At 40.3% G+C, this 12198-nt stretch overlaps 2 protein-coding genes across 2 annotated transcripts; one reads left to right on the top strand and one right to left on the bottom strand.

The window, feature by feature from the left end:
- Nucleotides 1-507: 507 nt before the first annotated feature.
- LOC120289682 lies at nucleotides 508-2969 on the top strand. Its single transcript, XM_039304998.1, has 2 exons — nucleotides 508-837; nucleotides 1140-2969. The coding sequence occupies exons 1-2, from the start codon at nucleotides 508-510 to the stop codon at nucleotides 2967-2969; spliced, it is 2160 nt and encodes a 719-aa protein (XP_039160932.1).
- A 5331-nt stretch (nucleotides 2970-8300) lies between these two features.
- LOC120289681 (receptor-like protein 50) lies at nucleotides 8301-11254 on the bottom strand. The gene is made up of 2 exons (XM_039304997.1): nucleotides 10933-11254; nucleotides 8301-10720 (listed from the first exon to the last, which is right to left on the bottom strand). The coding sequence occupies exons 1-2, from the start codon at nucleotides 11252-11254 to the stop codon at nucleotides 8301-8303; spliced, it is 2742 nt and encodes a 913-aa protein (XP_039160931.1).
- Nucleotides 11255-12198: the final 944 nt, after the last annotated feature.

Below are 12198 nucleotides of genomic sequence, written 5' to 3'. Positions count from 1 at the left end.
GTCTATGCGATGCAACAAATGGAAAGGTGAGATTGGAGACTTTGGTTGCTCATTTGGCCCCTCTAATTTGCCCTATGTCCCCTCCGTCTCAATGATGTAGAACAATATGCAAATGCTTTTCTGGAAACAATGGAGCGTCATAAGAGTGGGCGGTCCCACAAATCAAAGAGGATTGCGTGATCTTCAAGATTGCAAAGGGGGTTACAATATTTGATTCACGCGTTTCCCTTTATTTATTATTAGATTTAAGATATTCTGGTTTATCAATATCGTTTCTTTAATTTGTTATTAGATTTTAAATTTCCTAGTTTATCAATATCTTTTCAATTTTGTTACTAGATTTAAGTTATTTTGTTATTTTCTAGATGGCGGCCTTCTTATAAATAGACGCCAAAGATATTGTAATCAGCACTTTATTATTAAAAAAAAAACACCATCCTTTGGAATTCTTTCCAAGCATCGCTTTCTGTGCGTCATTTGGTATCAGAGCAGGTTTCTTCTGTGACGATGGCTAATAACGTTAATGTCAATCTCCCCGTAGCTGAAGGCCGTAGAAACGAGCCTATTACATGGGATGAGTTCAACCAATTTGTGAAGCAAAACGAACGGAGGTTTCAAGAATTACTTGTCGCCATCCAGCGTTTGTCTACCAACCCCATACCTGGTGTTCTTCCGGTTGAACATGCTCAGGCAGCTCGCGACCCGGAAGCAGCTATGGAACGTGAGGCATATCCCCGACAGAGGCGACAAGCCTATGTCGAGGACTCGAAGGAGAAGAAGTTCTGGATCGGCCTGTTCGTGGAGGCCACCGGAACCGGGGATATCGACGAGACCCGAGTAATATCAACTTAAGGTTGACCTTCCGACCTTTAATGGCAATTTGAATATTGAAGACTTTTTGGATTGGCTTTGGGAAGTTGAGAAATTCTTCGATGCCATGGAGATTGAAGAGGATCGCCAAGTAAAATTGGTGGCATACAAATTGAAGGGCGGTGCCTCGGCGTGGTGGGAGCAAACGCAGCCCGGCCCGACGTCGACAAGGAAAAGCTCCCATCCGAACATGGAATCGGATGAAGGAAATGTTGAAGGTTCGGTTCCTCCCAACCGATTATGAGCAATTATTATTTCAACAATTTCAGAATTGTAAGCAACTAAGCCGATCAGTCCAAGTTTACACGGAGGAGTTTCTCCGACTTTCCGCCCATAACAACCTGGCTGAGTCGGAGGCACAACAGACCGCCAGGTACATTAATGGTTTGCGACTTAATATTCAAGATCGTGTTTCACTACATCATTTGTTCTCTGTTGAGGATGCTCAAGAGATGGCCCGAAAGGTTGAGATGCAATTAGAGAGAACTAGCCCCATTAATCGGGCTAACAATTATTCCGCTCGAGAATCATATGGAAAGGGGAGGCAACTAGATGTTTCAGAATCCTCCAACCAGCAAACCAACACTATGAACCGAACTCCGGGAAGTAGTATTGGGGTGCGTAAGGAACCAGTCATTGCAAACAACTGTAACGCCAATCAGAATGCCCAGAACCCATACGCTAAGCCACCACCAATCAAATGCTACAAGTGTAACGAATTGGGACATCGTTCGAGTGATTGTCCACGGAGGAAGATGGCCAATGTTGTCGAGCACGACGATGACATATACGAAGATGACTGGATTGAAGAGGAAGAAGTGGAGGATGAGGAGGGTGAGCATGTCAATTGCGTTGTTAGGAGACTATTGCTCGCTCCGCGAAGAGAAGACACACAGCGGAATAGTCTTTTTCATGCCCGTTGTACCGTCAACAGCAAAGTTTGCAATGTCATCATCGATAGTGGAAGTTGTGAGAACATAGTGTCCAAGGCTTTGGTGGATCATCTACAACTAAAGACAGAGTTACATCCCTCCCCTTATACAATCGGGTGGATTCGTAAATGGGCCGAACTCAAGGTGACGCAGGTATGTCATTTACCTATTTCAATTGGAAAGTCCTATAAGGACACCATAATTTGTGATGTAGTGGAGATGGATGCATGTCATGTCCTATTGGGACAACCATGGCAATACGATGTTGATATCACTCATAGGGCTCGTGAGAACACATATTCTTTTGTGTGGAAAAAGACGAAAATTATTTTGAAGCCGATGAGTAACACTCCCCAGGCCCCAAAGAAGCAAAGTGCAGGGATTATGCTAAACGTTCGTAAACGTGAGGGCATGTATATGATTGTGGAGAAAGGCAATCAAGAAGCCATTATTCCAATTCCGGCGGCTCTTCAGCCCTTATTGAGGGCATTCAGCGATGTTATTCCGGAGGATCTACCTGTTGGATTACCACCCTTGAGGGATATCCAACATGAGATTGACTTTCTTCCAGGAGCGAGCCTCCCTAATTTGCCGCACTACCGGATGAATCCGAAGGAGAACCAGATTTTGCAAGACCAAGTGGGAGAACTGCTTCAAAAAGGCTTCTTACGCGAAAGCATGAGCCCTTGTGCAGTACCCGCACTCCTCACTCCGAAGAAAGACGGAAGCATGCGTATGTGCGTTGATAGCTGGGCAATTAATCGGATTACTGTCAAGTACCGATTCCCAATCCCTCGCTTGGATGACATGCTCGACCGGCTTGCGGGATCAAAGGTCTTTACAAAGATTGATCTACGTAGCGGGTACCGCCAAGTACGCATCCGCCCTGGTGATGAATGGAAAACAGCCTTTAAAACAAGTGAAGGTTTATACGAATGGCTAGTCATGCCGTTTGGCCTCACGAACGCGCCTAGCACCTTCATGCGTTTGATGACTCAAGTTCTTAAACCTTTTATTGGCAAATTTGTGGTGGTCTACTTTGATGACATTCTCATATATAGTCCCGATGACCAACAGCATATGGAGCATCTAAGGGACGTCTTATCGGCCTTGCAGACAAACCAATTGTACGTTAATTTGAAGAAGTGTAGCTTCATCACTGATTGACTCCGCTTCTTGGGATATATTGTCGGAGCAGAAGGCCTTCAAGTTGATGCAGAAAAGGTAGCTGCCATTCGCGACTGGCCGACTCCCCAAACCGTTGGGGAGGCGCGTAGCTTTCACGGGCTTGTGACATTCTACTGACGCTTTATTCGAAATTTCAGTTCTATTATGGCTCCGATTACCGAGTGCTTGAAGAAAGGAAAATTTCATTGGGGTGACGAAGCAGAAGCCAGCTTTGCTCTCATCAAGGAAAAACTTTCCATGGCACCAATACTGATGCCAAATGACGCAGAGAAAGCGATGCTTGGAAAGAATTCCAAAGGATGGTGTTTATTTTTGAATAATAAAGTGCTGATTACAATATCTTTGGCGTCTATTTATAAGAAGGCCGCCATCTAGAAAATAACAAAATAACTTAAATCTAGTAACAAAATTGAAAAGATATTGATAAACTAGGAAATTTAAAATCTAATAACAAATTAAAGAAAAACGATATTGATAAACCAGAATATCTTAAATCTAATAATAAATAAAGGGAAACACGTGAATCAAATATTGTAACCCCCTTTGCAATCTTGAAGATCACGCAATCCTCTTTGATTTGTGGGACCGCCCGCTCTTATGACGTTCCATTGTTTCCAGAAAAGCATTTGCATATTGTTCTACATCACTCAAACTTTTGTTCACAGTTTTAGCGCTATATCTACTACAAAATACATAGTTTGGGAACAACAAATTCATTACATTCACTTCATAATTCAATCAAAGGGGCTTGCCTAAATCTTAGGTTCTGTTTGTTTCATGAAAAACAACTTTTAGGAAATTTTTTTCCAAGTCCGATATTTAGTTCATAGAAAATAAACTAGTCAAGAAAAACATTTTTTGTTAGTGGAAAAAACACCTTCAAAAATGGGTAAAATGGTTTCCTATTTCCCCATCTTTCTTTCGCCTAGTCCACTCATTTTCACTCATCTTTTTCTTCTTCATCTTTTTTAATTCAAAATTATTATTATTATTATTATTATTATTATTATTATTATTATTATTATTATTATTATTATTATTATTATTATTATTATTATTATTATTATTATTATTTATCATTTTCCTTCTTCTTCAGTTGACCACGATGATGGCCAACGAGCAGCCACGGATGAGGGATGAGCTGGCCCAAGAATAGCACAACTCGAGCTCGCCAGATTTGGCAAGGTGGAGCCTTGCTTGATGCTGGCTTGGCTCAACTCAACTTGCTGGAATCCAGCGAGCTTGACCCTCATCAACTTTGAGCAAGCTCATCCCTCACCTATGGCAAGTTGTCGGTCGTTGCGGTGGTCGGTGACCGGTAGAGGAAGAAAGCAAAAAAAAAGAAAAAGAAAAAGAAAAAGTATAGTTAAAATTTCAAATGGTTTGATAAGTTTCTCCAAGAAAATCAAATCCAGTTTTTATACCAAATGGAAGAAAATGTTTTCTAGTTCATTTATAGGTTTCAATCAAGTATCGGAAATTATTATTAATTTCTTGGAAAATGACTTTTGAAAATGTCACATTTTCCGTAAAATAAAGGGAGCCTTAGGCTCTATGTATTTTGTGAAAAATGAACTTTGTTGGAATTTCTTTTCCGAGGGATGTTATTTTCAAGGCATGTTTGGCTATATTATGCAAATAATACCGAAGTCATTTTCTGATATTTGTTAAGAAAAAATTATGAAGCACACATTTGAGAATAAGTCTGAAGTACAAACCGGGTGTCAAGTTCGGGTGCCGGAGACTGGGGCTCGGGCGTGAGTTCCAGGCCCGGGCTCGAGGGACAATCCTGAGAACATCGACCCACGCATGCCTCAACCTTCTTGAGGTCCTCTGTTTCAACCTTTTTTTGGCGTCTTCACGCGTTAAAATACAGCAACCAAGGTCCCCATTTGCCGAAGGGAAAAACATGAAATCTTCAGGCTACAATACTTGAATTTACTTAAGAGTTTAACCTGTCATAGTAACGACGAGGACGTCAGTGGCGATCCAGCCATGGAGCTCAAAACCACACCAAGGAGATAGGACAAATTCCCACGATTCTTGCCTATTTGCCGGCTTTGATACTATCTATAATGACCTGATTCGTCCCGACGGACATGAGTTGAGCCTCTAAAAAATCTCATGATCATCTAATTTGGGGTTTCATACGTGAGCTCAGTACAAATCGAACCAAAAAACCAAGTAAGTACTCAAAGACAAATCCTAAAATGTCAGGCTAAGGTGCAACCGAGCTTGCCTTGCCATGATCAAAGGAACAAAACTGGAGATGTTTTAAATGTTTTTAACGGGATTGAAGGAACAAAGTAACCATTCTTCTCACCAATTCCTCTTGGAAATTTTGGGATACATTTTTCCAATGAGCTAGTCATACATTTCTTCTTGTTCAATCAGTCTTATCTTTGTGTCGATATAAATTAAGCTTGAGTAGACCCGTTGAAGATAATTTCAACTTGTTAGAATATTATGTCTGTAGCCTGCCGGAGTGAATTTTTGTAGCGCATCGATCATCCAGGCAATTCAATGGTGGATCCACTCTGCTTTCGGCGTGATCGTTCTATTCACATTGCGTATTTAAGTAAAAACATAGCAAATTGTTTGCGATTGTCTATGTGGTGAGCAGAGCATGAGCGAGTGACGCACATATTATAGGCGGTGCCCGGTGCATCGGGATACGAACATGCCTCGTCTCATGCTACCCTGCATTGAATCAATGACCTTTCGGGTGATGGAAACACCCAGATGATGTGCAGTACCTATGAATCTTTAGGCGCGTGAGCATGACTATGTGCAGTGCTGGAATGTGCAGCTACCGGGGAACATAATAAGAGCTCAGCTGCCAATAGATCTGCATTTGCATGGAAGACTTGGGTCAACAGTGGAGAAAGCAGCGAGAGTCTATGAAGTGGTGCAATCCGAGGGCCGAAAATTAAAGACTTTGGTAGCTCAAATGGCGCCCGTCTCGTTTGCCCAACGATTGCTCTTGGGTGGATTGTGAAGTGAGAGCTGTTTTGACTTTGAATTCATGATCTGTGGACATCTCCTTGGGTCACTGATGAGGAATGTAATTTACGTTATGTAATGGGATCGGAGAAATTAAGACTGTTCAAAGTTTTTTAAACGATCTTACTTAATGAGAGTGAGGATGGAGGGAGAGCAAAGGAGATTGCGTATAGGCAATAAGGCGTTTGCATTGTCAGTTGCCTAGCTTGGTTGCCTATTATTTTCTTGTTGCTTGTTCTATGTATGTTGCCGAAACGATTAAAAGGCCTACACAAAAACTAGATTGTTGTTGGTTCCATCGAGACATAAGATGAAGTAAACAAACAAAAACGTATATCGTAGAAATGCCTCTCTAAATGAATTTCATCATCGAGAATCGAAAACTAAAACTCTATTTTCTTTTTCTGTTATGTAACCATCAAAACTTAAAAAAGGTAGCGAACACACACATGTAAGTGGGTAAAGTTCCCATGAGATTGAATGCCGTGGCATTCTCACTAGAATAATTATCAAAAAGGTCCTAAACTTATTGTACAGTGCCAATTTAGTCTGAAATATTTTGACGATTTGTCAGTTTAATCCTAAAGCTTTTGAAGTTTTGTTTTGAAGTTTTGCTAATTTAGCCGTAAATCTATTATATGGATAATTGACCGAAAGGACTACATTGACAAATAGTCAACGATTTATGACTAAATTGGTAATTCGTGAAAATTTTTAGGACTAAATTGGCACAATCAAAATTGTTATGGCTAAATTGATAAATTATCAAAATAATTTTAGACTAAATTGGTAGAATTAAAAAGGTTTATGATTGAATTTACCACCGTATAATATATCTAGGACTTTTTTTTTTTTTTTAACAATTTCCCCCTTCTCATGTGTGAGTCTTGTCTAGAAATTTAGTTTTTATGGACTTTAGAATATCTCTGATATTAGAAAGTCTCTAATTCTTATGCATATTTTGGTAAACTAATTGATGTGCCAAAAACTATAGATTTATGCAGATTTTGGCAATAAACATTTAAATATTATTATTGATGTATATACAGATTCTAATTAGATGAATGATCAAAGATCCATGGCAGGTTAAATTCTATTATGTTCTCAAATACCTTTATGAATTTAAGTTGTACATGAGAATAGTTATTACTGAAATGAGAATAAAGTCATACATGGAGGTTTTATTACACAATAATAACTTATCGCTATATAAGTAATAACATCAACAAGTGTTTCAAAATCTTAGATAACACCCGAACTTAAAAGAATCAATCACAAGGAATGAGTTTTCTCATACTCTCAGTTCTCTTGTTAGAACGCTCTCAATGCTGTGTGTCTCTCGCAAGTTCTGCACATTTTAAAGCACCTACGATCCACCATAGATGAAACTCCACAACAGAATAATTTTATGCATTAATACTACGAGCCCTTTTCCGATGTCAACGTATACTTCAACTTCAATACGGAAACGAAGACTACAGGAAATCAGATTTCCTTTTTCGCATCACCCATGATCTTATTGGCAAGAATTCAGTCGACATTAACTTCGAGCCATAATCAGCTGATCACTATCTTTAGGACCATTCCAAGTGATTGAATTAACTGTAGAGAAGCCACCACATCAAACGATACTTTCACGGGAAAAAGAAAAGGTTGTACAGAAAAATTAAATGAATTCACTGTGTAAATTTCGGGGTACATGATTAGCAAGCAGACATAGTACTTGTTCAGTAATTTCAACTGGGCCACGTTGGTTCTCTGCATAATATTCTGCTCTATAAGGGAGAGTTCTATTTCCTACCGTACACACATGAAAGAAGATCCGAGAGAATAATTTGTTACAGTACTTGTCCAATCAGCCTCCAAATGCGGACCTTTTTTTTTTCCCAATGTCAATACCTCGGTGTCTGTACAATTTGTGTGGTGACGGAAAAATAAATGCAATTGATTGAAGCGCTGCTGAGAGCCTAGGTTTGCGTAAAGTTATGAGGACATTGTACCCTTGCTATAGATGGTTTTACTAGATTCTGCAAATGGATTTCAGCTTGTGATGTGACCTTGGATAAAGAAGAATCATACGGTAATTTTGATTTCATTGTTAGATAGAAGTACTTTTAGATTTATTACAAGGAAAAGAAAAAAGAAGAAGAAAAAGCGTGAGTTCACCTTAGAGGTAGTAAGCAGATGTGGTGAGAGATTAAAAGAAGCAAGCAAAGGTTTACATAAATAACAGTAAAGATACTATGAAGAAACAAATACATTTAAAAAAAAAAGAAGGAAATACCTAGCTTGTTATTTAGTTAAGTTTTAATACCTGCAGAAGTTTAAAAACTTGCCTGACCATGAGTTCCTATCCTTCCTAGGCTGCCTCTTGCTAGGCCGTTGCCTTGACCTGGCATTTCCTTCAAACCAAACATGTTTCCAGGAGATGAATGCATTTCCGATAATCACTCCAATCACTAAGCCACTCCCATATCCCAGTAGAACAATTCTCCAATTGAGTTTAATTGGTGATGCCAAGTCTTCTTCTTGGTGGGTTGAAGGTTGTCTTGACGTATCCCCTAAATCTCGACATTTCCTTTGTATGAATTCTCCACATAATCCCAAGTTCCCTTCAAAAGAATCATTTGAAAACAAGTCGAATTGTCGCCCTCTCGGCACAGACCCGGACAGATTGTTGTAAGACATGTTTAGGAAAGAAAGGAACCCGAGTTCTGTCAGCTTCTGGGGAATCTGTCCTGAGAGTTTGTTCCAAGAAAGGTCCAACGATTCGAGTGCCGTGAGATTCCCCAACAATGGTGGGATGTGACCAGTGAAGAAATTGTTGGATAGGTTTAGTCCTTGTAGTCCCTTGAGATCACCTATGACACCAGGGATATCTCCTTTGAACAAATTGCTGGAGAGGTCGATGATCGTGAAGACTTCTAAGATCTTTGGGTAATACCGTTCAAGCCCTTTGTATATCACTGTCATGGAGAAATCCCAATAGCCATAGTAGGTGAACGCAAGGAAGCATCTCGGCTCTAGGTTTAACTGCATGTACGTAAAGTTTCCCGTCTTGGATTTCATAACATTCCAAGACTGAAAGAATTCCATAGGCAACTTACCGAGAAATAAATTTATAGAGAGGTCAAGTATCCATAGCTCAAGGAATGTGGAACTAGATTTAGGCCTCTCTATGAATCCGTGGAATCTATTGGATCGCAAAATAAGGACATGAAGAGTCGGTAGAGATCCCAACCATGACGGGAAGGTGTCCATGATAAAATTATTTGCAAAGTTGATGAATTTGAGCATTTTGCAATTGGCCAGGGACCTCAGTAACCTGCCTTGCAATTGGTTGTCACTCAAGTCGATCATCGTCAATTGTGTCCCCCTCACCAATACCTCGGGAATGCTCCCATGGAAATTGTTGCCTTTTAGGTTTAATATGATGAGAGATTCGCTGATATTGCCCAAACAAACTGGAAGTGCACCAATCAAATTGTTAGAAGACAAATCTAGTGTGATTGCTGAACTCAAATTGCAGACCCGTGGTGGCAATACTCCCGTCAGCCTATTGTTGGATACTATATAGGACAATATTGACGGCGGTGCTTCAGGGGGTGGTCCTTTCAACATGTTATAAGATAGGTCTATCGTGTACATAATTGAAGGATTGATCGGGTGATATCGATCAAGACCAGTTAAGAAGTTATGAGAGAGATTCAGGTACTGCATGTGTTTAAAAGTGCCATTCCACACCCAAAAGGGCACTTCTCCACTAATGTTGTTATCCGATAGGTCCAACCAATTCATAGACTCTTGCTTTTGTAAGAATGCCGGAAACTTGCTCAAATTGCATGATGCTAGTCCTAGGACCTGACGCTGAGGAAGAATAACATTCACGCTACTTGTGCGACATGATAGCCTGTTAGATGATAGTTGGAGCACATTCAATTGTTTGAGCATGAGAAAGTTGTCAAGTTCAATAGTTCCGCTGAAGTCGTTTTTGGCAAGGATGAGGACTTGGAGATTTAGAAGTTGATAGATTGAAGAAGGTATCTCGCCATAGAATTTATTCTGTTTAAGATTAAGCAAGGTCAGTTGAGTGAGGTTCATGAGCTGAGATGGGATGGTTCCGCTTAATTGGTTTCTATCAAGGCGTAATTCAACAAGTCGGGACAAGTTTCTGATTGAAGGTGGGATCTCGCCATATAAATTGTTCTGTAAGAGGTCCAAAGTGGTGAGCTTTTTAATCTTCCAAACCCAAGACAAAGAGGAAATGGACTGAGCAGTGAGTGGGTTTGTACTAACACCTAGGTATTTGAGGTTGCTAAGATTAGCAAATGAAGCCGGGATGGATCCCGAGAATTTGCAATCAATTGCGTTGAGATAGCTCAAGGAAGGAAGTATTCCAATTGAAGAGGATAGTTCTCCAGAAAAGCTTGTGTCATGCAGTCGCAGCTCTTCAAGAGGACTGCTTGAGTTAAAGTCCGGCAATCGGCCCGTGAGAGCTTTGTTGTGACCCACCCCAAGATATCGTAGCTTCGGTAAATGAAAAATGGCAGACGGAAATACACCGTGCAAGTGGCATCCATACATGCCCAACCTTCTCAGGGAAGACAGATTTGCCAGGGTGTTGGGCACTTTGGATGACATGTTGATGGTCCCTAGAAAAAGTTCTTCCAAGCTGGTTAGATTTTGAATTAGGCTTCTTAGGCCTGACGCTTTCATTTCCAACAAACCTGCACATGTATCATCATTGCAACATAGGTTAAGATACACCAACCTTGTAAGCTTGAAGATTTCTAATGGGATTCGCCCGGAAAAAACGGAAGCAGAGAGGTCGAGATGAGTCAATCTCGATAGATCTCCAACTCGGGATGGTATTTCAGAGTAGTTGAAGTCATTGTCACTGAGATTGAGCTTTTTAAGATGAGCAAGCTGGAAAGGGTACTGTTATTGTTGATAGAGCCATAGAGAAAACTACTTCCTAGGTTGAGAGCAATTACATGGCCCGTATTCTCGTCGCACTCAATCCCATCCCAAGAGCAGCAATCCTGACTATTTTTCCAGGACAGGGTCTTGGGACGAGTGAGATGATCATCGAAAACATCGGCGATTTTGTATCTCTCTTTAAATTGCAGCAGGGCAGACATTTCGTCCTCGAGGCACAGAGGTTTCACAGAACGAGAGAGATTGTGAGCACCAATGGAATGTGACCACAAGCACAAGAAAAGAAAGTGTATGGACATGTAGAAGCACGACGAGGGAGCCATTTTGTTCCAAAGAGACAACTTGGTTTGCGATGAGCAGAGAGTATGAGAGAGCGAAGCAAATTTTATAGGCAGTGCTTGGTGCCAAGGGTTATGAACATGCGTCATCTCACGCTACAACGCCTCAAGTCGATGACTTTGCGGGTGATGTAACACGCAAAAATATGTGGAATACATACGAATCTTTAGCTACCAGAGAACATAAGGAAAAACTTTCGGCTCAAATTGACAATTGATTGATTGACGGGAAATTCAGCCAATAGATCTGTCATTAACTCTGTTGGTCCTAAAATTGCATAGCCAAGTGGTCATATAACAACAACATGATGGTCCACTTCACAAAAAATCCTTCTTTGTGGGAAGATAAGGAAAAGAGCATGTATGGTTAAGAAATGGTTTGAGGTTATTCCCTTCATTCTAGACCAAAAATATCCATTCGTAAGTTGTAACAATAGCAAACAAGTCTATGAACCGGAACAAATCAAGGGTCGAAATTGAAGACTTTGCTTTCTCATTTGGGCCCCTCTCATTCACTTATCGATCTCTTTGCGTTGGACCTTTCTATTTGTGAAGTTAGTGCTGTTTCAACGTTGAATTTATGATCTTCCTGTGGTCACTGATGAGGAATGTGACTTACTTTATGTAGTGCCTTAGTAGAAATTATGCCTATTGAGAGTTATGAACAGTTTTACTTATTGAGAGTGAGAATAGGGGTAGAATAAAGGCGATTATCTATGAGCTTGTCGCCTAATATTTTCTTACCGCTTGTTCTATGTCTATTGCCGAAACGAATGGCAATTGGAGATAAACTACACTGTTGGCACCATCAAGATGTAAAACAAATTTAGCAAAAAAATAAGCAAAACATTTATCTTAATAATTCCTCTCTAAATAATGTTCCATCATCAAATTAGAAGTCACTGTTCTTTTTTTCCAGCTAAGTACCT

The sequence above is a fragment of the Eucalyptus grandis genome, chromosome 11 (assembly GCF_016545825.1).
Source record: "Eucalyptus grandis isolate ANBG69807.140 chromosome 11, ASM1654582v1, whole genome shotgun sequence".
Classification (NCBI taxonomy): Eukaryota; Viridiplantae; Streptophyta; class Magnoliopsida; order Myrtales; family Myrtaceae; genus Eucalyptus; species Eucalyptus grandis.
The sequence above is the reverse complement of the archived record's forward strand: the minus strand, read 5'-3'. Positions and strand labels throughout refer to the sequence as shown.